The sequence below is a fragment of the Haemorhous mexicanus genome, chromosome 1 (assembly GCF_027477595.1).
Source record: "Haemorhous mexicanus isolate bHaeMex1 chromosome 1, bHaeMex1.pri, whole genome shotgun sequence".
Taxonomy (NCBI): Eukaryota; Metazoa; Chordata; class Aves; order Passeriformes; family Fringillidae; genus Haemorhous; species Haemorhous mexicanus.
Window position 1 is genome coordinate 25,176,668 of NC_082341.1, and position 27,496 is coordinate 25,204,163.

Here is a 27,496-nt window from a genome sequence, read left to right on the forward strand (position 1 = left end):
AAGTTACTGATCTAGGTCTGTGAACAGAGTAAAAGCAGTTGTACAAAGTTTGTTGTTGCCATGTTTTTCTTCCTTTTGAACAGCATCAACATGGGACTAATTCATGATCTTTAGAAAGTAGTTTCCAGTTAGACTGACACACAATGGCAAGCAGTCTTAGACAGGTGAAGTGACAGGAAGGAGGAAGGCTGACTTGATGTCAGTGACAAAAACTATTTTAATGGAAATGTGAAATTATTCAAAAATTTCTTCTCCCAAACACGTGAAGATTTCTCTAGTCAGATTCAGACTGCACAATGGGCTGAGAGAAGGAATCAGGCAGACGCAGTATTTTTACATACCGTGTTTTTCTAATGGCTTTTCATACTCAGCGCCTCACTTAAAGGTTTCTTCTGTCAAAGATCTGTTAAATCAGCGATGTTTCATCAAATAGTAGTTGTCAAACATGATAAAGAGCTACAATAATAAAATACGTGACCAAGAGGTTTTAGCAGCCAAGGATTCAGGGAAGACTGGAAATAGGTTGTATTTTCAAGGCAGAGAAAAATGTCAACAGTAATGAAGTCTGCTGTTTGTATTCAGTAGTACTAATTTTCAGACCTCTTCTATCCTAAATTAAGACCTACACATCAGGTCATGCAATGGACAGATATGACAGGAAAGCCACACAACAAAGGACAGATGATAGCACAACTGCTATTGCAGGACATATCTTTCAATTAAGTCTCTTAAGTAAGGAGACTCCTGCCCTGCTACTGATATGAGGCAACATCTCAGTCTCTCCCACACTAAGAGCCCACACCAGACCCCAGACTTGCCTAAGCAGATGTAGAGGGCACCTGATATAAAAGAACTGGAAAAAGAAAAAAAAAAAAAAAAGCAAAGCCACACCATAAAATACACCACACACTACCAAGAGGCATTAGACAGGAGGTTTTATTTCTCAGTATAGGAAACCACATGTCTACACATTTGAACACAGGCCTTCAAACCAGAGTTGCATGTACAGACATAGAATCTTTGTGTCATGATCCTGCTGACGGCCTTTCATGTTTTGGAGATGTTACCTGCATTTTGATTAACACCCATCAACCTTTGACGGAAGATGTAGTCAGATGCCGCTCAAGCTACTCCAACATTGAATAATTTGCTCTAATTTATTTCTTTAAAACTACTCTAATTTACTGCTCTACTTTGATGAAGTGGGCACTTTCAATAACTTCCCAGAATTATATATCTGTTGGCTGAAGCAAAAACCCAAAACCCCTCAGAATGATGATTCTACTGGCTGAGAGAGTTCAGGGAAGTTGGGAAAAGAAACAACAACTAAAATATAAAGACAAATTCTATATAAAATATAGAATTTCTTCCTCCTACTAGGTGGATGATTGGCATTTGGTTTAAGATCATCCTTGTGAAAGCCTCCTCCCCTTGCATTTTTAAGTAGTGGGCAAAAAAATTATGTTCTGAAATTTACAGGCATTTTTCCCTCTACACAATGTCAGAATGAAAAACAAAGCACAGCGAGTGCTAGTTAATTTTTTCTCTTCATCTCCTTGCAAAGCCAGCTCTAAAAAAAGACTCCAACCTGACAAAGAACCTTCTTTGAACCTTCCATTTCCTATTAAGTTTAAACTTATCTTCTCAGATAGAAATGCAGCTTGGCTCCAGGAAAGAACATTTTTAAATCCTCGGAGAATAAAGATCAGGTAGTATTCACCTACAGAAACCGAAAAATGTGAAAAGGTAAATACAAAACAGTGCATGGAGCTGGAAAAATCTCTGATCAATGGCACTTTACATAACAATCTGAATTCCAGTAAATCAAATTTCAATTACAAAGGAAGTACCAACAAGATCACTGTCACAAACAGACAAATAATAAACTCAACTGGGGAAACAACAAGTGAAATTCAACTATATCAGATCTCTACTCTCATCTTTTTCTTGAAGTTTTCAGTAGAAGAAATCTGTTCAACTCTATAGGAAATACTCAGACTTTGATTCCCCACACTTCCTTCCCTGTGCAGTTCCACAACTGCTCAGGAATGATATATTTTAGATTTGCTCAACAGCTGTTTAGCTCAACAGCCATGGTTTTGATACTTCAGAATACTAATTACACAAAAACATCTGAATCACGGAATCACAGAATATGCTGAGTTGGAAGGGACCCACAAGGATCATCAAGTCCAATCTCTGTCCCTGCACAGGACCATCCCCAAGGTGACCGGACAATGCCCTCCCCACCATGAGCCTGAGGGCATTGTCCAAACACTTCTTGAACTCTGTCAGGCCTGGTGCTGTGACACACTTCCCTGGGGAGCCTGTTCCAGTGCCCAACCACCCTCTGGGTGAAGAACCTTTTTCTAATATTCAACCTAAACCTCCCCTGACACAACTTCAGGTTCTTCCCTTGGGTTCTGTCATTGGTCACCAGAGTAAAGAGATCAGTGTCTGCCCCTCCCCTTCCCATCATAAGGAAGTTCTGGACTGTGATGAGGTCTCCTCTCAGTCTCCTCTTCTGTAGGAGGAGGGAAAACAAACTCTGCTTCTATGTATTTATAAGGTTGGCTAATAACTATGGTCATCTAACTACACAACATCTTCTGTATTCTAGCTTTGAAACTAAGTTTACTCTTTCAGTCCTTCAATTACCTTAATCATCAAGGCCATAACAATCATAGTTGAAAAAAACACATGTATTACTCTTCTGATAGGTCCCAATAATTGCAAAAATTACCTTTAAAAGCCCTGAAATTTTTAAACTGATGGATTTTTTTAAAAAAACTAGACATTAAGAGTTACAGTGTACATTATCTTCACATGGGATTGATTCGCAGTGGGACCTGAAGACTGGAAAATAATTTAAAGACACTGCAACCTTTAAGTGTAATGCTAATACCCTTCAAGTAAAATTACTCTTTGATATTTCTGTTTTGAAAAGAAGACACAATCAAGTTCCAGCTATATTATTTGTGGCTAATCTCAATATAATCTAGCAACAGTTTTATAGATAACTACAGCTCTAGGACTATTATTGCCAGCTCACCAAAACTTGGACCTTAGCAGGTGAATTTAATTCTGTATTCTGGCAGCTTCTATCAGATAATATATATTGGTCAAAAAGCATTTAATGAGCTTTAAAATGCTGTTTCTAAAGGATTCTTCTTCAAATTACAACATAACATTAACTATTTGCCTCCTTGATCAGTCTGTTTTGCAGCCAGACAATCTTGCTCTAGAAACCCAAAAGAGGTGCTGAAGTACATTCATTACTAGCTTTCTGCAAAGCACTGGACTTGACAAAAAGGTAATCTTACAGGTCAGAATAAATATTTGACTGCGTTTCTCTCCACATAAGATTAAATTTAATTAACCAGTGGTGTGCGATAAGATGCGGAGTTAACATCCTTTTCCATCATTTGCACCTGATTTTCATCAAAAAGAACTGGCAATAATGCAAACAGCACTAAAAGGGCTGGGAAGGGTTCACCTGTCATAAGGAGAGTTTGTGGAGCAAGAACTAACAGTCTCAAGAGAGGTTACCTGTTCTATTCATTGCAATCACAGTCACCTAAAATATTAACAGTATGAATGTCAAAAATGAGAAAAGAATACAGAGATGTGCGGAGTAAAGAAAATTTGTCACTTAAGAATGGAAACACTAAAACAATCACCAGTTATGGTAGTACTATTTATTAAAATAAACTTAGATTGCCTAAGTTTTCCAAATATGATATCTGGGTTAAAAAAAAAAACAACAACAAATCAAATGAAAACAAAACAAAAAACATAACAGCAAAAAAACCAACACAAATACAAATCCCAGAAAAGGTCTCAGGTGTCTGTGCTCAGAGTACCCTGCCTCCAGCTCTTGTCCAGAGCCTTTGAGATCGGGTCTTCTACCGAAGGGATAAACTAATATTATTGATGCTAACATGGACTCGCTGGCAGGGAGCAAGACCAAGGGCATGTGGAGGTCATAAGCCATAAAGGCAACAGCAACCTAAACCACAAATGCATAAACCTGTCTGTAGCTTTGCTTTTCATTTTGACCTTTATACATTTTAATATGGATAATTCACAAAATGACAGAGTGCTTAACAATTCACATCTGTATCAATCATTCAAAAGCTACCAATCAAAGGAAAATAAAACACAGATTATCACATGGTTCTCAAAGTTCCTTCATCTTCAGCATCCGTCATCAAAGTCATCCTCCTTTAATTTCCCAGATTTCTGGAGAGTTAGGGTTTCATTTCTCAGAGTTAGAATTTCACCAGCTGCCTGACTCCCACAGACTAAGGTTGCAGTCATCTGCTGTGTGTTGTGTCGAGCTAAGGCTGATCAGCACTGTTAGAAAAACATGTAGGGACCAGCTAGGCTCATCAAGGCAAAACCAACCACAAACATGCTTAAAGCAAGTGGCAGTTACTCCTTCTACAGCAAAGTCGGGTCACTTTTGAATACATAAATAAGCCAATCAGAGACATATCTTTAATTTTAAAAAAAGGCAACACAATAGTAGAAGCCATTTGCAAGGGAAGTCTGACTTTTAACTTCTGCTTACTCAGAAAACTCCTTTTAAAAACATTCCTATCAGTCCAGGTATTAGGCTATACAGAGAAAATGGGACAAAATACTTTAAAAGAGTATAAATATTTAAAAGAAAAATTTTGACAAAGCTTTCTTGGTGCTTCAGTTCCATTTTTTACTTTCCTTCTTTCAATTTAAATGTTTGCCTACTGGCATGTAAATAACTTGTGAGTAATTAGTTGACCAATTAGTTCTATGACAATCTCACAATTTTGCCTACGCAATATCACAGTTACATCCGCATGGCTACATTCTTGCACCACACCTCCTACCTTCAGGAAAAATCCCTACAACCTCTATGGCTATCTATGGCTAACAAGAGACAAACCACTTACCAAATGTAAAAAACCCTGCCTTCTTACTTCTCTGCCAAGCAGTGGAAAATGTAAAAGTATCTATAAATGAACAGCAGTAAATATTCCTATAGCAGTCACACTAAACAACCCTTTGCAGGTTTCCAGCTTAAGGTATTTCTGTGCTCAGTGCCATCCACATAACTCTTTAAACTGCTTTGCTGTGAACGGTACTAGGGAACTGATCTGATGCAAACAAAACCAATTTATATACACTAAAAAACTAAAAAAAAAAGTGTCACTTTTTTCCCAGTCAGTTATCCACTCCAATTCACCCCTGCACCATTACACTACCCTAGGATTGCCACTGAATCGTTATTTAGTGAAATCACAACTTCATGGCTACTGCCAGCTTTTAAAAACTGCAGTGACCTGGCCGTTCAGGAAACAAACAGGTACCTCTCCACAACAACCCAACCAACAGAAGCAAGTTCAGCCCTGGCATCAGAGGAGAAAACAATCAGCCCAGCACCAGGAAGGCAAAAAACCAGTCCTAGAGACCCGGTCTAGCCTAGCTTTGGCTTTCAAAGAAGAAACAGTAAGATCCTAAAGATATGGAGTAATGATGATACTAAGATTTTAGAAGTATTTTTAAAAGGTCTGGCTTTGTGGGCATAAGTCCGCCCATCTCAGAGCACTCTCTACAAATAAAACTGTGTTTGTGTATTTGCAAACTTCACTTTGCTCAGCCTCTGAGGGTCTGATCCATTAGCACACTCCACTACCTCTAGTCACAGCATGATGCAAAAACCATTCCATTTGTACAAGCAGAAAGTCACATGCAATTTAAGGTGTTAGGATTCCAGAAGTTTTCCCAAGGTGCACATCCAGAGCTGCTGCAGCCCTGATTTGAGCATGTACAGACACTTCAGACACTGACCAGGCACCCAGCAACCACACATGCAACACGTCCAATGCACACTGGCAGTGAGCACCAGGCAGCAGCCCTCGGAAGCTGCGGCAGCGGGAGGCATCGCTCATGCAAAGTGCATCAACACTGCTGGCAACAAAGAATCCAAATCTTCCCCCCTCTCAGCAGGGTAGAACAATCGCTAGAAACTGAATCAGGTTCTGGCCCACACCTCTTGCCCCCGTCCTTGTGTTACATGATAATAACACAGTGCAATGACCCTGCCTGCAACAGAGGTGCAAACCTCGCTCTGTAAAGATCCTCCAGGGACTTTCCTTTTCTTCATCCTTATTCTTTCATATCCCACTGGCTGCCTTGGATGCTCCCTAATGAGCACACTGGCTGTTTTGGCACCGATTCCTGACAGCTCTGGTAGGTTTCTTAATTCCAAAGTCAAGTGGGTAAAAAAGTTAGGCATGGAGATGTCAGCCTAAAGAACAGCAAAAAAAATAATCTTTTTCTAAATTAGTTTTCACATGGCCAGAGTGTAAGGCAGATCTCCAAGGAGACTGAAAGAGTGACCATATCAGTCAGCACAAAAACACTTCTGGCAGGCTGCCTAGGCACGCAACACATCATAAATATATAAATCCAGCAGCTGATGTTTAGGGATCTCACATGTATCCAACAAGAGGAATGGGATTAGTCCTGCGACAAGCTGTATTTCTTCTGTTTCTTCTCTAAATGCACATAGTTTGGTGCACATGCAGTCACTTTGCCACTCTCTCTCTCAAATGTTTATTTTTTTCCCTCTTCAGAGGAAAAGAAAAATGCCAACAACCCATTCCTTGTGAGCAATTTCATCCTTTAACACACTGGATTTTGTTCAGGTCAAGTAACATTTTTGGTAAAGAATATAATTGCAATTGCCTGTTTCTAAGATCTTGTAAATAGCATGACATTATTTTTAAAACTGCATTTACAGTGCTCCTTTAAGTGTTTTAACACAGCTTCAGCTGAAATTGCTTTATTCCAAAGCAATTGAATATAGAGTATTTTTATAAGGACCTCTTTGTCTCTCTGCAAATGACTGAGATACAGATACTTTCCAGAAAGAGAATGCATCAGAAAACATGCAACCTTACATTTTACTAGCCATAGTTATCTAGCACCACAAAACATCCATTCCTGAAGATGATGTTGTAGCTAAAGCAAAACAGCATGATTAGCACAGTAAAGTAATGGCTAGAGGCCTTACACAAGTTTAGGTTTGGCACCATACGAACACACAGGCTCTATTCAGTATGGTAAAGCCATTCTACAGCCAAAGCAGAGGCAATTCCATAGATCAAAAGCAAAAATTAAGCTAAAATTCAGCAGCACGTTCATTCCATCTTCCAGGAAATACAATATCACATACCTCCTTGTCATACTCCTTGGACAACATAGACAAATAAAATAGATATTGGCCTAAACAAGCTGGTCAGAAGACACACATTGTTATCATTCAGGGCTGTAAGCTTGTCTACATTACAGCTCCAGGAGTGCCTTTAACATGTGGTTTGAGGCACACTTCGAAGAGCTCCTCTAACCTCCTGTGATACAAAGCTGCATAGAAAGAGCAGATTATTTCCCAGTGCAATAAAATCCAGATAACTTTAAATACTTTTCAGCAGGCATCACAAAAGACAAGGTATACACATAACTGTGTCCAGAAGCCCTCTCCTAGGCTATACATGAAGCCAAGTCATCCTGCAATTCCATAATGGAAAGGAGCAAGTTCCAAAAACTTGCCAGAAGCACTGGCAGTTGCAACATGCGATGCCATCAGTACCTAACACATTGAAGACATAAAGCAACCTCTTCCACCACCTCCTCTTGCCGCCACCTTGCTCTGATAAGGAAAGGTGGGGTCAGAGAGGAAACAGTAATACAAAGACACAGGTAAACTCAATTGAGAAAAAACCCCCACTGTAATAAAGCTTCTTTTCAGGGTAACTCAGCATCCACTGCAGCAGAGAACTGTATGGAATTTTTCCACAGCAGAATTGCTCCATGACTGTCTTTCCTGGGATTATTCTTGCCAGTGGGCCCTGTTGCATGCTGTGAGTCTTGTGAGACTGGGACTCAACCAGGTCTCCTGAAGGTACACATCATAAGCAAAGATCTACGCAGTAAAAAAAACCAAATGAAACCAAACACATAAACTATGACAGGCAGGACAGTGGAGGAAATGACTTGGTTTCTCCTCTGCTTCAGCTGCACTCATCAGTCATGCTACTTTGTACTTAGAAAAGGTCTGAAGTTATCAGCACTCATACAAATTCAATGTCCCTCTATCAAGCAAATTCTGGTCTCTTAAGAAATCAAGATGCAGTAATAAGTCATTAGCAGCATAAATACATGGTTTTTTTCTGAGGGGAAAGTGGAAAGAAGAGTCTTATGATGCATATATGAATTTACATATTTCTGCACAGATCCAAAATATAACTATGCATGAGCAAGCACTGCTGGACCTGTACAGACTAGCAGCAGGACTTTCCATGTGGATATTGCACAGTGCTTTCACATCCAAAAAATTACCACGGTATCATTAAGTGCCATAACACTATTAAATCTATAGTACCTAAACTCAGAGGTGCTTCAGGGAAACAGATTGCTCTCTCCTTACTCACCAACCACTTTTCTCTCCACAACTGATCTCACTGAGTGGCTGGAGCCTGTCCACAATGGACTCCACTCCTTTCATGGACACAGGAGCCCATCATGATGCCAGAATCCCTCACCTCTTCTTTTCTGAGGGCCCAACAAATCCATGTCCAATGCAATGCAATTCTCCTCTTCCATTTTGCTGGAGGAAGGGAAGAATGGCACGATTGAGGGCAAGAAGAGCGAATTTAATCTGTTCCCAGGCACACTGCATGCTATTGCTAGCACAGGAAAACGAGCACAGAAGAAGGAGCTGAACAAAGAGGCAAAATGGAGCTGTATGTTGCACAAAAGGAGACACTGGCTGTGCATGGCAGCAAAATAATCAAAGTGGCATGGTTGTGTCAGCATCTAATAGTTTTGGCGTTGTTTGCAATCGTGTTTATTTAGAACTGCACTGCCACTGTGCCTGCATTTCAGTCGCTGCTTACCCAAACCTCACTAATTCACATCATCCAGGGCAGGCACTGGATTGCTTCTGCACACAAAAAGGTTTGTAGAGGCAGGGCCAGTGGTATCAATCCCTCTCAGAACTCCAGTTAATACAGCTGAGGTGATGCATCTTGCAGGACTGGGGTGTTCAGTGTGAGAAGTCTGACTGTAGTAACACCAAGACATACAAGGAGCTTGTGCCTGGGGGTCTAACTATTTTTGGTGTGACAAGGTTTAGGATTTTAAAGGTAGATGTGGCAGTAACCAGAAACAACATTTATCTCCACTGATACAGCTTCCATAACAAACAGTTCCAGAAAAACACAAGAGAAAAGAGAATTAAAAAAAAGTTAAATACATGAAAATTGCATAACTAATTTTCTTTACCTTGCATTAGAACTATCCCAAATATTGTCACATAAGTCAGCAACAAATCTCTTTCTGTTAGATTATTGATGTGGTTCTGACAGTCTTAAAAAGATTTATACATGCACTTAAAACTAAGCATGCAAGCAAGTCCCATCGGGTACTGATGTAAGGTTCATGCCTTCACTTGAACAGTCATTTCACAGCTTTTTCAGCATGCGATCTCTGTGCTCACTTTGTTCATAAGACAATAATTTTAAAGTAACTTTTATATTCTGAGTAGTACAGGCAACCAGTACGTGCCCAATGGATCAAAGTTCACACACAACACACAAAAAACAATTACACTAGAAACAGAGATATTCCACAGTATTTTAAAATCAACTTCTGTATCATTAGTACGCAGTTCATACAATTACCAAAGTTTATTCACATGCTAACCACAGCAGAGATAAAGTTTAATGGTGTTCACGTGTTTCCATGCTAAGCCTCTGTTTTTACAGTTTACTAGGCTTTATCTATCAAAATTATTTGAGTTTGGAATTTTCATTAATGCAATTTTTAACTGTTTTGAATGTAGCTTAGTGGTTATGAAATATAAAGATTAAAAATATTATATATACTAGCTTCCATTATGAATGTCAATTTCTGACCTTAAGTTGAACAGACAAAGTAGCATAGTAGCAAAGGCAGAATCAACTACAGAAAGAAGTCTCGTCGAGACATACCTTAGGATCTCCCACTGAAAATATGTTTATATTTTACCAAGCAGTAGAACTTTAAAGACAGCAAGTCACACTTTGCACATGCATGAGACAACAGCTATGCCCAGAACTTGTAGCAGACAGAATAGGGATCAAGGGTAACTGACATTCACTCAACACAAACATTTAATTTTGCTGTAAAATACACACCAGGTGAACAGCAAGGGGTATTAGCTAGACTACGTAAATTCTCTTTAGAACTATCTGGCTAAAGGGCAGAAAAACAACATTGTGATTGCATCGTTAAACACTCAAAATGAAGAAATAAGCAGGACACACTACATAAAGCATTAGTGCTTTGTACCTGCATTACCATAAAGATGTTCCACATCGCCTCTTTTTTTGCACACTGCAGAAAAAGAAGCCAGTACCTAGGATGGTAATTTAATTACCAATGGCATAAAAATCTGCTAGAAAATCTTACCTCTGTTTTTTACTGGAAATTTGTGTGAATATAATTTATAGCAGAGTTTTACCAAAACAGTTTCAGAAAATGTTTTCAAAGTTTAAGAAAAGACACTTATGTGTAACACACATTGTTTAAAATGCTGTGCAAGTTGGAAACATTAAGCTATATACAATGAAGGAAATTAAATTGGGCTATAGTGCCCATTTCTTGATACCTGAGTGCTTAACTATGCAGCCTTAACAGTATCCCATTTGGGTTTTCCTTTTGAGAGACTGAATTCCTAGAGTTTGCTTAATATGTCAACATCTGAAATCTTGCAAGCAAAGACCAACTACATTCAATCCCAAAGACTCATATGCCTAAAAGGGTATAATTAAAAAATTAAAGGAAGCGGTCATGCAGGATACTGGCAAGGAAAAAGTACTAAAGAAATTTTAGAAAAAGCATTTAACTCACCAGTCCATTGTTTGGCTGAGGTGAAAAAGGCAAACATTACTGAGATGCATCAGTGAGGAAGTTAGAACACAAATCAAGGCGCGTGCCTGCAAGCACATGTGAATAACTTCAGGCCCAGAAGCTCTTTCTGTGGTGAAGTTATTCACACGTGTGCTTGCAGAACCTAAGCTTGGATGTTACCCTCAAAGTACAAAATGTTACTTACATTTTGCTACTGACCTCAATATAAAAATTTACCTGTATTTAACTGTTTCAGCTGAAGAAGACAAAACCCCATTGAAGTCCCACAAGGTAATGTAATTAATCCATTCTAGCTGCTCCCAGTTCTAGTTTGTTTGTTTGTTTTTAACATAAGTCTCTCAGGATGTGTTTAGGCTTACAAACCAGAAGCCTTCCTTGGAAGTTATGTGAAGACTGTATGCCCTGGGGTACAAAGAACTGTATCTCTGCCTTGCAATACACCAAGAATGCTTATGACATGACAATTAAGCCATTATTCTTTTTATTGGGTATCTCTCTGACAAGCCTGATGTAATCTGACATATACAATATTCAATTAAGTGTCTCTTAAAGTGCTGAGTCTTTCCAACATATGCTTGTGTAGATTTTAGGGATCTGAACTGTGCAAGAAATCCAGCTTAAGGAAAAAGGGCACCATGCAAATGTGTAGCATGGAGCACACATGTCTACCTGATTAGACAAACACTAACTACACATAAAGTATTTTTAAGTATGTGACTAGCATAGGTTAAAATGGATTGCAGATTACAAACTACTCTTTGGAAAAGAGAAAATTAGTAAAAGGTTCAAAAAGCCAGAGAACAGAAGACTTTTAAGTCTTTAAACACCAATAGTTTGGTAAGATGCAACCGACATGTGTGTATGGACCAGTGGGCAATCAAAAATTTTTAAAAAGTCTAGATAGGTCAGCTGAGATTCACAAATAGTGAATACAAGATTTGGGGATGACTGCTTAATATGCACCAGCAATGAGGAATCAAATATTGCTCAATCCACTAAAAGAGCATGCAGTAACCTATGTTCTTACTGAGAAAGGTGCTGACCAAAGCAGCTCTATCATATCCTAGCTAAAATAAAGGAGCACACAACTCTGGCCACACTGAGCCATGCTTTGAGTTGTTTGGGGAAGATCTGTTTCCTGATTTTTCCTCAATGTAAGTTTCATCAGTCAGTTCAATAAAAGGACATGGAGTAATTTCTTTTTGAAGTGTCAGTATTCAAATATGAAACCTAATGAAATTAGTAAGTTTTGAAAAACCAACACATCTAATTTTTTCTCCCTTTAGCCTTGATCCAGCTAACGGCTTTTTTTTTTTTTTTTTCTGGGATAGGAGTATATTACTAGGTGATTCAATTTGTTTATCCATCTGATCAGCAAAAAAAGCCTAAAGAGCAGGTATCCACCTGACAGGCCAACACTGAGGAATAAAAATTGTTGGAAATGATAACCAGATGTGAAAACAGAAGGTAAAAAAAGGTACATGGAGAAAATGGGAGAAAAAGCAGAAAGGGACAATCACGGTAAGGCCTGCAAGCAGGTCAGGGCCAACATCCGTGCCCACTGCGGGACCTGCCAGCCGCCGTCCCGAGAACCCGCTGCATCCTGCCGTCCGCATGCACAACACGTGTGCTCGTGTATCTGGATGTATCTGTACACTGCGTAACGAGGTGCTCGGCGGGGCTCTCGCTGAGGCACTACCGGGCCCAAATGCGCTTGGCAGAGCCGCGGCCGGGCCAGAGCACGGCTGCCCGGCGGGGCAGTGCGGGGCTTCGCCGGGGAGAGCGAGGTCGGCTCCGACATCGGCACCGACACCGGCGCTGACACCAGCACCGGTACCGGCACCGGCACCGGCCGCGGGAGGCGCCGTGCAGTGTCACGCACGCCGATGATGCACTGCAAGGGGAGCTCAGGCCCGCTGCTCCCGGCGCGGGCAGCTGCGGATGCTCGCCGCGCTGGCACACAGCCCCAGCGGCCGGGGGCCGCCCGCTGCCCACCCCCCGCTCCCCGGGGCCGGCGGCGAGCGGCCGCCGAGCCGCGAGGAGGAGGAGGCGCCACCTCGGGTTTCGTCAAGGACAGGCCCGAGGTCAAGCCCGGCAAGCGCCCCGCCGCGGCCCCTTCCCCGCCGCCCGCCCGCCCGCCGGCGGCGGTGCCTTACCTTGGCAGCCATGCTGTGCCCGGCGCGGCCACCCCTTCCCGTCCCTTCCCTTCCTCCGCTCCCCTCCCTTCCGACCGCGGCACGCAGCTTCCCCGCCTGCGCACCAGCCCGCCAGCGCCGGCCGTCACCGCTCGCTCGCACAGGCAGGGATGGGGCGCCGCCCCCGCCCGGCCCCGCCGCGGCCCCGTGATCGCCCGGCACGGGCCGGACCGGCCCTGCGGGCTCCGCGCTGGGCGCCGGGCGAGGCGGCGGGAGACGGGCCTCGGGCACCGGCGGAACGCCGGCGTTGCGGGGCGAGCACAGCCTCATCCCTGTGAAGGGCCCAGTTGCCCTCCTGGTTGCTCCGCGGTTACAGCTGGTGGCCCAGTGGGGGCACAGGGACTCGGAGCTCTTGGGGGCCCTGCAGCCTCTCCGCCCGCTGGAGAGGTGACCATGTCACCAGCTGGTGACTCGCGCTGCTGACCTCGGGGAATGCCCCCGGCGCGTTCGGAGGACGCCGGGGCGAGCAGCGGAAGGATGCCAACACCTTCACAGCAAATCCTGATGTCCTGCCCAGCGCTGTTTTCTTCCCCTCAAGACAAGCTGCTGTCTGAGGGATGTTTCATCCAGTTGCAGCATCCCCAGCCATCATTCTGGGATGTCCCAAGAAAGAGCTGTGCCTTCAAACCAAATTTGGTCAATGCTGTGCTAGTTTCTAAGTCAGCATGAAGGTGACACACACAGGCAGCCCCGCCGCAGTCCAGGGCTGTACCCAAGACGACCACAAGTGTGTGGCACGCTGAGCCTCCCAGGCAGCTCGCACACTTCCTAGCACAGCCTGCCCGGGCATGTTCGGCAATGCACTACTGGGGATGCGGGCCTGTGGCTGCCTCCGGGGCGATCGTCTGGCTGCCAGTGCCCGCTCTGGCTCGTCTGGGGCTTCTGGGGGGATTTTAGGATAGACTGGGATTGGCAGTGGAGGCAGGGAGCTTGCCACGTGCATGTAACTAAAAGGTTGCTTACAAGAACGGCTCCAGGGCAAGTTTTCAAGTTAATAATGATGTATCAAGTTAGTCATAGCTTTGAGGTAGATATTTCAGCACTTTCTCTTAAACTGAGTTATGTAAAGATGCTAAAAACAAAAAGGATCTCGGAGACAACTACTGCATTATAAACCAAAAACAATTAACTCTTTGATTGCTATTAGTTGTCCTAGAGAGAGAAAGAAGAGGAATGATAAGGATTCCTTAATGCACACTCATCTTAGAGAAGGTGAAGGTGATTTCTCTTCATCTTAGAGAAATTGTAAGGATTCATAAACATATCTGTACTTGCCCACTATAAATCTGTGAAGAATATCTCTTTTTATATTTTCAGTCCAATGAGTTAAGTACTCCAGTGTTTGAACAAATTCTAGTTTCCCCTGTGCCCTCCCATCATCTGTGAGGCCCTACAGCAGATATACCCCCTTCTCAGCAGTCTCCCACTCTCAGTTTCTTGTGAAAACCTCCACCTGCTGGATTCTCTTCTGCTCCACGTGTGTGTGCCCATTGCATGTGCTCAGTTGTTCTGTCTCAGCACAACATTTCTCTTCTTGCTGCATCTCCCTGACCTAGAAAATAGCAATTAGATCAAAGCAGACTTGAAGCTTTCCTCCAGCCCCACTTTTTCAAACAAACACAAAAAACAGACTATGTAGTGCTTATCTGCAAACTAGATAAGTAAATACTGTTACCTTGTCAGAAATGAATAGATAATAGCAGTCCATTTATAAACAATAGAAAACAATCTTCGATTATTTTAATGATACCACTAAGAGAAAAATTATGTAGAGAAAATAGCATAACAATTGTCTTATAATACAAATACTATGTTCTGTGTATATTCATAAGTCAGGATATTTAAATGTGAGCTTGAAAGTCAGTCCTATTATGGAAACAGGTTTCAATAGCATTTTTTTTCAATTTAAGAATGCGAAGAAAATTACTAGAATTCTCATGTTATACTGACACATGGTCTTGAGCTAATTGGCAAGGAAAAACACAACTCAAAAAAAACTGCCTATGTTTCAGGTAGACTGGTGGTGAAATTCAGAGAGGTGAGTGAAGAAGGATGATCCTGGAAAGCCTTTTTCCACTGCTCCCTAAATGAAACAGCACCTGACCTCTTTTAACACTTAGAGTCATAGAATCATGGAATGGTTTGCTTTGGAAGGGATCTCTTAAGGTCATCTAATCCCAGTCCTCTTCAGTGAATAGGGATATCTTCAATTAGACCAGTTTACTCAGTTTATTCGAGACCAGGTTGGATGACAAACCTACTCATCTACCCATCTACCCATCTACTGGTCTTGAATATTCCCAGGGATGGGGCATCTACCACCTCTCTGGGCAACCTGTTCCAATGTTTCAAAAAATGTCCTTTATCTAGTCTAAATCTGCTTCATTTCCTGTCCTTCAAGAGCTCCAGGCACCTCAAGATCTGAGCACACCTTCAGCACTGCCTTGGTCCTGACAAGACTTGGAAGCTCACTGCCTCGCTTGCAGGAAAACCTGAGTTTGGCCTCGCAGGTCTCTGATGGTGACCAACAAGACATACAGGCCCAAGTTCCTTATCTTCATAGAAAAGGCAGTGAAGGCTAAGAATGTTCATGTTTTAGATGATAAGCAATATGACTGTAGTGGACTACAGCAGTCTCCTTGGCCCCATAATCAACTTGTTTTCAAAGACCTCTCTTGATTGAGGTAAGATTCAAGCCCATGTGTCATGTTCATTTCTGTATGTTTTAACCACAAAGCCTTAGACTGCTCTGGGAAAGAGCAATTTTTCATTCTTTCTAGTGAAGACATGTCATTGTGAGAGGAGAATCCAAGATCAGCTGGACTGGAGAGAAGCATGACTCTTTTATATGGTAGAGTGCAATAAGATGAGGGTGAAGTTGTGAGTCAGTTTTCATTACAAAGCATACAAATATTATTTAGAGAAGTCAGGACATTGTGTGTCTGCAGCCATTGTTTATTTCTCTGTATTTTACATGTAATACAAAACAGAGCACACAGTGATTTTAAGGCTTCCTTCTACAATGAGAAACAGCCTAGAGTTAGCTCCTTCTTGTGCTCTCTTCTGATAGGGCATCTTGAATTTTTTTGGATACATGGGGATGGGTTTTGCAGGAAGGACTGCAGCTTGTTTCCAGGAGAAGTCACAACCAAGTACCTGGACACTGTCCTTGAGGTGAAAAATTAGGCTTTGATAGTTTGATAGTAGCTGATTCACTACTTGATGTTTTAACTACGAGAGTATTGTACAGGAGGGAACGTATCTGGACAGACACATCCCATCTTTGCTGAGCTTATTAATGATTACCCTGGAGAGACCAACAGCCTGGGGCTCATGGTTTTTCAGACTTGCTAAAAGACTGATAAAGGACTAACATTTACCTACTGACAGTGTAAGGCAAAGCTCAGTGTGCTGACTGTTTTGGATCTTATTCATTACTCTTTCTACTACTACTTTGCAGGTTCAGCAAACTGTTTCTATGATTTCTCTTAAAATGTTCTGGATTTTGTATGGGCAGACATATGCCCTAAAATGTAGGCATTGTAGTATGTAGCTTAAGGCAAATAAATATCTTTTTGGATCTAGAAAGGTCTGAGAGCATCTGGGAAGGTCTGGAGAGGACTGGATCTGGAAAAATCAGACTGTGCAGACCTGGATTACTGACTCTCTTGGTGCATAGGTGAGATAAAGCAGACTGACCCAAGGCCCTCAAGATCTGTGTTGCTATCCAAATTACTGAGCTGTTTTCCTCAGTATACTTTCTCTCTGCCTCACAACATAGAAGCTGTCTTCCAAATGGCTCCTTCTGTGTTATATTGTATGTTCAGCAGCATGGATATTTTACCACAAAACTGCACCAAGTACATCTTCCTACAAGTACAGCTGATAGTAAAAAAAACCAAGGGGCCTCAATCATAGTGGGAAAGAGCTGGATGTTAAAAGGAAATGAACACAAGGTTTTCCTGAGCACATCTTGTTTCCTCAAACTCTTTATTGACCTCTCTCCTTCAGTGAAGTCTTAAGGAAAGGCACGAAGTAGTATTCCCTTCCTTAGGTCAAGGGTTTGGTGTGGATTTTTGTTCTTTCTGTGGGTTTTTTATTTTGTTTTGTTCTTAATAAAGGATGTTTGGCTGATGTGAGTTAGCACATCAGTTTTAGTGGCTCTTTGCCAAGAATTTGTGCTTGCACAGGAGGCCTAACCCTGAGAATTTCTCTAATAAAATATGACTCACTCTGAATGAATCATTCACAATTCTTCTGTTTGAAGGATATTCACTGCAGATCACGATTTCCTCAAATGTATTTGCTGTTTTTCTGGTTATTTTATAACATTGTCTAATGATCGTCAGTGTTTCTTTTTTTGATGTTGTACTTTTAAGTCACACATATTCTTAATTTAAACCCTGTTGTTTATTTGTGATTTTTGAGAAGGTCAGTCAAACATGGTATTATTCCCTTTCCTAAACCAAGATTTTCAAGTACTTTCTCATACATGTCTAGATCAGTGTTTCTGCCAATGAAAAAAACAAACTGATCATTTAAATAGTTCAAGGAAAAGTGAATGTAAAGGCAGCATATTGAAGTATGAATAATTAATTTAAAAATCCATACAAATGGTACTATACTTTTACAGCTTTCCCATCTCAAAATGCAACACTGTCTCCCAGTGTGTGTGTGTCACATCTACCAGGAGAGTGGCATTCACAAAGTTGGAAGGAGAAGCTATAATTCTGTCTTACAGCTGATAATGGCATTTACACATGCATTGCTGTGAAAACAAAACAGCTGAAAGTGCTTTATCAAAGCTATGGTTTAGAAATGCATCTGAAATAACTAAAGAAACATTGCTGCTGATGATGAGTAAGGGGTTAATTCTTCTGTTGGTGTAAATCAGCATAGGTGGTAGATTTGTGCTGATTTACATTGGTTAAGCCCAAAAGATAGAGGGGATACAGGACAAATGAAAGATGCTATATTTATTTCATATGTGAAAAATACTTCATAACTCAGGCACATCACTGGCATGAATAAGTTATGAAAAATCTTCACAGCCAAAAGAACATAATCATCCTTCATGTATAACAGATTTGTTTATTCTGTAAAGATTCATTTCAGTTGATTAATTATCAGTATCTGCTGATGGTGGAGGTAACAAGCCATCTCTGATGAGAGAATCATTTTAGGACATGCTCAGAATATTTTACCACCTAGTGCAAGTTGTGTATGCTTAGAATATTTATCATACTGTGTACTAATAGTATCACATTTTATAAGCTAAGTACTGAATGTAAATTTTATTACATATATAGGAGTAATCTATATCTTTCTTGTTTTTTTTTTTTTAGAGTGGCATAAAAAAAATAAAGCCCAGTAATAGTTGTGTTTGCATGTCAAGTGCTGAACTATTCTGCTGCATTCAATCATTTTAATTCTAGACCAGTAAAAATTTGCATAAGTGCAGATGGCAGCTCCTAACAATACCATCAGAATTGTTTCACCATACACCAAATACAACCAGTACCATGCACATTGCACACTCACTAGCCATTATTCACAGATGGAAGCTAACAAGGTGGAGGTTTATCAAGGAGTAAATTACCTTCTTTTTTCTGCAATTTTATTTATTACCTAAACTAAATTGCAACTCCAAGTTAAAATACCAAAAGAGGAATTAGATCATCTCAATACTGAAGCATTTATGAAGTGGGAAAAATTATAATATATCTGTCAATCACTGCAAAATAAAAAGCAAAAGTAGATCAGATTTTTAATACATTATAATAATTTGCTATTTATGAAGCTAACCTTAGTCACCAAAATACCTAAAATACAAAGTATTATCCCTAACAAGATAGATTGAAATCTGTTAATAAATCCATTGAATACACACACTACTTCAGTCAGACTTTACTCACAGAATAGACTAGGCATCTTTTAACAACATTTGTGGGTCTTTAAAGTGTATGCACACACATCTACGTATGCTGAACTTGCATTTTGTGCAAGAGATCAGCTGGATTTTGATTAGCCAAGACTTTGCAGAAAGTAATAGAACCTCTGCAGAGTTTTGTATGAAGCACTGAGTTTCTCTTAGCTTCAACAAACTTACGTGCTTGAAAATATAAACTTTTGGTCATCTTGAAACTCAATGTTTTCTTTCATTCTCCAGGCAAACCCCATAACTTTTTCTTTTCCATGGAGATAAAACATATATTAAGTGTTAATACACATTTCCAAAGGACCCACTGTGAGCTATTCTTTTTCCACAAGCTGAAGAAAGATGGTCTGGCTCAAAGTCCTTTAAAGCCAAGTGGAGCTTTTTTGTTAGTTTCAGTGCTTTGCTAAAAGTTGAAGACTATCACCTACCTTGGTATTTACAGCTCTCTGTTATCAGTGTGTGCCAGCTTTTGGTATTTGTTTTGCTAAAATGAGATGGATTGAGGCAAAAGTTCAAAAGGTTTTTAATTACTTACAAGATTGGAACTGCTGATAGCAAGTGTGTTTACCTAGGAAAGATGGTAACTTCTAATTATTTGGAGTACTTGTTTTTAATTTCATTACCAAGAAATGCAGTTCACAGTGCTTTTGTATGCATCTGGTCAAAAGTCAGCTGGCATCCAGTTTCAACCAGGCCTAAGAAAACAGTAGCACTCTCAGAGGAGTTATATTCCTCCACATCAGCCTGATAAAGAATAAAGATTTCTTATTGCTTCCTTTGAAAACTGACTGCACTGTAGGTTCATCTCTTTAATTTCAAAGAATCCCTACCAAAAGAGGCACTAGGAAAGCCTAACTGCAGGGGAAGACATCAGCTCAGCTACTTATCTCTTCAAGATTCTTCTTCCAGAAGAATCCACAGGAGATCAGACTTTCTAGGTTGCTCTGCTCACATAGCTGCTTTCTTGGTAGATTGTTTCTGTCCTCTTTTCTCTTTTAATTTTGTTTGCTGTTGTTTTCAGTTTGGTTGGAGCCAGCCTTGGTGAGGTGGGAAGAAACCATCTGGATCTGCGGTTCCATGAAGTGGGCAAGGTATTTCTCAGGATGAGTTGTATGATCAGTGGTGACTCAGTAAAAAGGAGTTGTGCAGCTTTTGTGGTTTTGTGCCTCAGAGCTTTTCTACACAGATGTCCACACTTTACATATCAGAAGGAGATTTTCAGGGCTTTCAAATAAGTACCTAGAAGTTTAACTGAGGCAGATGTTTTAGTTGTTTAGTCCACTATTTCTGTAGTTAGCAAGATTTAAACAACAGATACAGAAAATCCCCTGATATGCTTGCTGCAATCAGTAGGAAAATTCCCATCTGGGATCAGGATTTATCCTCTGTTAGCTTTTGTGGGTGGATAGAGGTGTATGAGGCAGAAAAGGATTCATCTTTTTTCTCTTTTTCCACTGCTTCTACTACAGAAACAGAGCTAACCACATGTGAGTCAGCAAAGTGTCCTTTTCTAGGGAGAGAAAGGAAAACCTGCAAAGGGGAAAAAATTGTTCATCTCTGCTGTGGTGAGGAGAAACACTTTGTCATGAGCTGCTTTCTTGTTTATATTAATAGAGAGTGACTTAAAGTGCACATCATTGAAATGTTCATCACCTGGTGAGGGAATCCATTACCTTAGCCTTCTGCAGGAGCATCAGAAAAATAGTCATAAAATGCACTCAAGGCCTATATATTTTCCTCTTTTTCTAGAATATTCCTGTCAGTGCAGAGCATGTGCAATTACTGGGAGATTCATTACTAGATTCAGCCAGATAAGTCAAATAAGTAAGGTGTATTTATTGAGAGAATACAAGCACCTTTTACTCCCAAGATTTGATTACCCTTCTTGAATCCTCAGCCACAAATCAAACACTAAGATGATAACCAGCACTGAAGATGTACAGGTTGGCTGTTCTTCCATTAGGGACTGGCACTTTTTTTTAGTGAGAATCCACTCACTTTCCTTTTGCCTGTTTGAAAGCCTGGGCTTTATGAGATCCACACAGAAGTTCAATCTAAAAAGCATTTGGAACTTCTGAAGAGTTTTGGTGACTACTTAATATTATGGCTTATTGGGGGAATTGTATCTCTAAGAGATGCCTAAAGGAGCCCATTAGTATTGTTATATTGTTTGGAAACTGATATAGAATAGCATTTTGCAGCAGCAACTCTTATAGTGGATGAGATACATCTGTCAGACTTCTTGACTCTGGGTGATTGCAAAATGCAATATTTATCTCCCACTCTGTCAGTCTTGTTCCCAAGTATGTCCCTAGGTATATAGTGGAGAGTTTGGTCTTGGTTTATTTGCTCTTAAAAGCTAAGCAAACTAACGACAGCCTTCTCTGTATTTTCTTGTTGTACTTGATATCAAGTAGGAGATCCATATCCTGCAAAACTTGGGAATGAGTAGAAGTGACTTTCAGCTCCAGAGCATGTGTCCTTATAATTCTGGAAGGCCTGAGTTTGCTGACCTGCAGAGTTTGCTGACCTGCCTGTTGCAGAGCCTGTTGTTAAGTGCATTTTTGAACGGGAGCTGAGGAGATGAGTTCTGATCTGTTTTTGTGGAAGTGTCTACGTAACTTTGCATTGGCACATTTTTAGTGAAACTTAGCAAATCATACCTTTTGAGTCTTGTTAGTCCCAGTCAGAGCTTTTTCTCTGGAGGAAAAAAAGTATTCCGTGAGTGATTATGTAGAAATAAGCTCAGCCTAAGCATCTAAGATACCACTTTCTGTTGCAGGGAGGAACTTTAGATGCTTAGGTCAAGTATGACTGTAGCTGAGCTTTCAGATTCCTTTCAGGCAGATCTTCTATATTTTTGCTACTAAAATCAAAGATACTGACTTTGGTGCCAGGGAGTTTGAAATACTTGTGTAAATCATTAACATGAACCATTTATTCTGACCACAGCTACACGGTCTAAAGTTGATATATGGAATCTGTTAATCATTACTCGTCAGCTACTTGCTGCATATCAGAAGATGGTTCCAAAAGCTCCTGCCAACTTTTTAGAGGTCAGTACCTCGGGCTCTCTTTGCTTATCAAGCCTGTATTCAGCTTTTGTAAGTGATCCTGGAATGCCTAGTCAGGTTTTTTTTTATAACCTGTGACACCTGAAGAGAAATCCTAACTTCTCTCTGTCAGATACATGAAAAATGGTGAAACAGTTTGAATGTTATTCCAAAGCTGGTTTTTTTTTTATTTTTTCCCTCAGTAGAGTCAGGAGGTACTGTAACCCTAGAGAAGCCACCCTGTGTAGTTCTGCAAGTTTCAGGGGCAGGAATTCCTTAGATGACTTGATCCAGCAGGGACTTTGAACAAATTTTCAGACAGTGTGACTTGCACTTGGGTACATGACAGACAGTGAAAGCATCAGAAATATCTGCAGAAATGTTGGTGCATCTCAGTTGCTTGGTGTCTGCTGATTTTATTTATTCCTAACTCATTATGCTGTGGTGCAGAAAATATCCTGGTCTTTCCCCAACAGCTACTCTTCATGAACCTCCTTATCTGGCCAATTGCCTTTCTCTTCATGGTCCCCCTTTCATTCTTTCTACCACCGAGCAGCCTTGCTCAGTCTGACTTTTTTTCTAATCTGGGTACTTGCAGCCTCATTCCTCTCCAGTTTATCAGTTTTCCTTTCCTAGCCCAGTGCTTGAAGTCCTTTGCAATTGTGTCTAAGACTTTCCAATGGCTTCTCTTTCTCTGCCTGAGTTTTCTTACCTCAAACTCTGCTTCTGTAACCCAGCACATAATTTCTGACTTGTTTCTCTTGTGCCTTAATTGAGCCATTTTATCCTCTCTTGTGCAGTGAAGCAGAAAAGAAATTCCCTAATTGTAGTTTGGATCTAAAGTGTTGCATTATCCAACAACATCAAAGGGCAGCCTTTCTATGGAAATGTGGACAACCAATATCCTTCAGTTGCTGACTCAATGTAAAACAAATATTTAAAGAATTTCAGTACCAGCCCTGAGCAAACTGCGGATCTGCAGACTTTTCCAATTTTTCCAAAGTTTTTATTTTCTCCAAATAATTGTATTTTGTCCAGATCATTTTACTGGCATGCAATAATAAAAAGGCACATCCCTAATACAAGTATTAGCTCTCTAATAGTTTTCATCCACCTGTTCCAGGATAGGCTGAATGCCACAGCCAACTATCTGAAAAGAGGTTCAGCACTGAAAACACATTCTTTGCATCTTGCTCTTCAGAATGACTGCATCAGTTTTGCTCAGACTTTCAAAAAGGTTACTGTGAGCCAACCAGCTCCATGGAATATTATGGCCCAGTGTGATGGGTTATCTGTAGGCAAATGAAAAACCGTATAATAGAAAATGCTGCAAAAACTTCATCTTTTTTTTTTTTTCTAATTGTATGATGAATAAGCTATTTGTGTAATCTCATTTTTTTCTTTATTGCATTCTTTTCTTTTTTGAGACATAGAATGTAAGTAAGTATAGTTAGAAATAGTAGAACAGCAGAAAAATAACCTTGATTGCTTGTTGTATTGAAGTGCTAGATGAGAGATTCCACTTGCTTTGAAGAAAATGGCAGGTTATAAAAAAATAGCTCAGATTAAATGCACTATTTTTTGTCAGAATTAAAATTTTTTCCATGTTCAGTCCTTTAGAAAGGTAAATGACTGTATAGAATATATATAGAAAGTCTTGACATTCCTTGAAGCAATCATTGATCAGACACTGTAAAATCTCAAACAGAGGTATGTTGGTCCTTAGAGAATGACAGAAAATTACAACAGATTAAGAATATTTACTTTGGCAAGACAGAACTAAATTTTCTGGAGGAAAATGCTTTTTGACACTGTTGTAGAAATAATTGTGTAACAGTAGAAAGCATTCCAACTAGAAATGGGATTTATATAAACCACTGATTTCTTTGTTGTCTTTTGCTTCAGCTAGAACCCAGTTTTATTCCTGTAACTATTCTTTAATTTGGAAGTAATTGCAAATGTAAGGTGAAAATGGGTTACAAATTTATATTTACAAATGCAAAAGAAATATCAGTTCTTCACTACTGAAGAAAATAAAGACATTTACTTAAATACAACTTTTGATTTTAAAGTTAGGATTGCCAGGTTTAAAAAGAAAATCTTACAAATTGCAGATATTATTTCAATACTCATGTTTTGGCAGTGTTCTGTAGAAATACATTGTTTCTTAATAATTTTTTGATCATCATGAGGCATGAAATAAGGGATTTTGTGCCTCCTGATGATCAGTACCCTTAAACATAATGTTTCATGGAAGAGTGTGGTCCACTCCTGAATTCGGAAGTTAGTGTTAATAAAGATCACAGATCCCACCTTTAGGTTTGCACAGTTCTTTTGTTGAATAAGTAAAAAATAATAGATTGCATTGACTATATGCACCATTCATTTTTAGTGGAAAGTGGAGTTTTTATGTACTGTAGTGTATTCTTACAGCTCTTCAGAGTGGATGCTACATACATATGATTGCTTTCATCTGATGCCTGGAAGAAATTCTGACTTCAGGCTGCAGTAGTCATGCTGATTTAGCTGGAAGTTGAGGGAAAAAAAAATTAATAGATGCACAATAAAAAACTGGTTAAAGGCTACTGCTGTTGAAGAGCAAAGTTGGGCTAAGAATAAACTAAAGGCTGAACTGAAAGGTTTTATTTTTTAATTACAGATTAATTAATTCTTAATTCTTAATGTTCATTACTTCTCAAGAAACAAACCATAACAATGCTCTAGTTTTATTCTAAAGTTGTCATTAACTGTAAATCCTATTTCTCATTGAAGCAAAGCAAATACAAAAAATAATCTTCCATTACAGAGATGTATTGGTAGTTCTGAAAAATTCAGTTTATCTTCAGTGTATCCCAGTAAAGGACCACTTTTCAAGCTGAAGAATATTCCTGAAAACTAGTCATTTTCTTATTAATGTTTTTTGCAATCCTTTCTGCCCTGCTATGACATTTTTAAGCTTCAGTGTTGTTTTTCAAGGGAAGTTATTTCCATTGCCTGAGCAAGTGAACTGTGCAAAACAGGCCACGAAGCAGGAAAAGGAGAACGAGTGTCTGAAGGAAAACAACCACAACTATGAGCAACGATTGCAATGAATGAACCAGGGGAGTCTGAGGTTTTGCAGCCCTCTCAAACTAGCCTTTAGAAAGCAAAAGTAGATTCAGGTCACAAACATGTTTACTCATTGGGACAGTTTTGTGATGTGTATTTTCCTTAAGGCCCCAGGCAGAAAATTTCTGCCAAGGGTGTATGACAGCATAAACCATGGCTAAGAATTCAGATTTCAACTAAGGAAACCCAGAGCAAGACTTAGTTAAAGAAACTAATCACATTCTCCAGAGTAGAGCTAATGGCCTTGAATCATATGGATGAAAATCCTTCTGAGATCAACAACATTATTTGCTGGAGTGGAGAAGACTCTTAAGGAAAAATGATCCATTGATCCGAACTCTGTGTATAGTCTATAGCTTTAGGTAAAGCTGGTATTTGCCCACACTGTATGTTCTGGCAATTATACTAGTTGACCACTGTCGATGGAATGCAGTGACAGAGGTGTCCTCTTCTTCATTTACATCTTTAGTCATTCCCTCAAAGTCATAGCTGATTCAGGAAGCAATCTGCAAAAGTTGTCTCCTCAATTGAACAGCCATGAACTCTAGCATCTCTCTGATTATTTGCTGTGAGCTTTGCTTGGACAAATCCACATTCATACATAGGATCATGTCTGCTTGTCTAAAAACTGTCTTTTGCAAATCCTAGAATGCAAACCTCCAAAGGATATTTAAGGTGTTTCACCCTGCTCAGTTTTTCACTGTTTTCTCAAGTCCAGCTAGAATGGATTCAGGTGGTACAAATGTCAACATTTGCCTTGGAAACTGATAATAATTTGTGCATACAGGGAATGGTGAGGAAATCCCTTCAGAAGTTTAGGTACTTAACTCTTAGTGTCTGCTGGACAAAGTAGTGAGGGTAAGCAGGAGGAATGTATTTCAAAGTGCTGATACTTCCACTCTCTCCATACTTTGTCACTTAAATGGCTCACACTTTGTCAGCTTAAAAGAAAAGCACAAAATTGTTGTGAAAGGGTACCTGCTCCTCTAAGCCCATACCGCTCAGGCAGTCTTTAGACTGCTTTCAGTATCCTACAACACACATCGGTCACCAGGGAGAAAACAGAAAGCAGAAGCAAACAGCATTGTATGTTATTAAGAATAAAAGCAGCTAATAGTGTTATTATGTAATGGAATTATAGCACTAAACAATGGTGGCATTTCTGACACAGTTGCATTTAGTGGGTATCTGACAGTGGATATCATATTTGATTTCCATCAAGTTAATCTCAAAGCATTGATCAAGCAAAAGCAAGCAAAAGTTAAAGGGCTGAAGGGCAGAAAGCAGAAGAATCTGAGGGGACAATGAAAACAAATGAAGCTATTTGCTTCATGAAGAAGATGGTATTTGTATTGTAAGAAATGGATTGTGTCAGAAAAAAAATTAGCTCAGTAGTCTTGGCTCTCTCAAAAATTCAAAAGCACACTGACTTTCAAAGAAATTGAAAGGCAATAAGTTTAAAACTACAAAAAGAGATGTCCTTTTCCACTGCACATAATTACATTTTTGAAGACACCACTACAAAATGCTGCTGCATTAAGGTACTAGACACCCAAGAGATTATTATTTTTTGTTATGAATACTAAGAATCCCATTCTACTGCGTTTACTAGAATAAAACTATATTGAGTCCACAAATTGTGTTTGAATTTTAGAAAATGCTGCTGGAGTCAAGGAAAGATAACTTGCCTTTTTTTTTTTTTTTTTTTAAGTTTTGGGGTTTTTGTAACTTAGAATTGTGTTCTGTGGGTAATTTTTATTATGCTTTGAAAGAATGACTACTTTTGAGTAATAAGAATGCTATATTGCCTGAGATGGAAATACTGTATTGCTGTGCATGCATCCTGAAATAAGAAGCTCCCTTTTTACCCTGCTTCATCGTTTTCCCCTTCTTTTGAATGCTTTCTTCATCAGATACTTGCCTCTTTAGTTTTGAGTTTGATTACAAACATTTGTATTACTTCAAAAGAGCTTTTTTCTTTCTGTTTTCTTTGGTTCCACTTTTTCCTAAAGCCCATGGTTTTCTAGCATTTGGGAACTCCAATCTAGGTTTTCAGCCATTCTTTGTTATTGGTGTTATCATTTATTCATTTTATGTTAGAATCAGTGACTACGGAGATTGGCTGTGATAAATGTGTTATAATCCATCAGTAGGATTTAAAACATGTATTTATTGGTTTCTATTGAAGCAAAATTAGAAATTGAATTTAGAAATTGAAATTTTGACCTAGCAAAAAAATACTA

The 27,496-nt window shown here is 39.8% G+C and overlaps 1 protein-coding gene across 1 annotated transcript in view; it reads right to left on the minus strand.

Moving 5' to 3' along the window:
• The window catches only part of SLC25A13 (solute carrier family 25 member 13), a 99,336-nt gene extending 86,075 nt beyond the window's left edge, over nucleotides 1-13,261 (minus strand). The window contains exon 1 of the mRNA XM_059843456.1: nucleotides 13,116-13,261. Within this exon, the coding sequence (XP_059699439.1) occupies nucleotides 13,116-13,127 (12 nt within the window). The 5' untranslated portion in view covers nucleotides 13,128-13,261. The remainder of the gene's footprint in view (nucleotides 1-13,115) is intronic.
• Nucleotides 13,262-27,496: the final 14,235 nt, after the last annotated feature.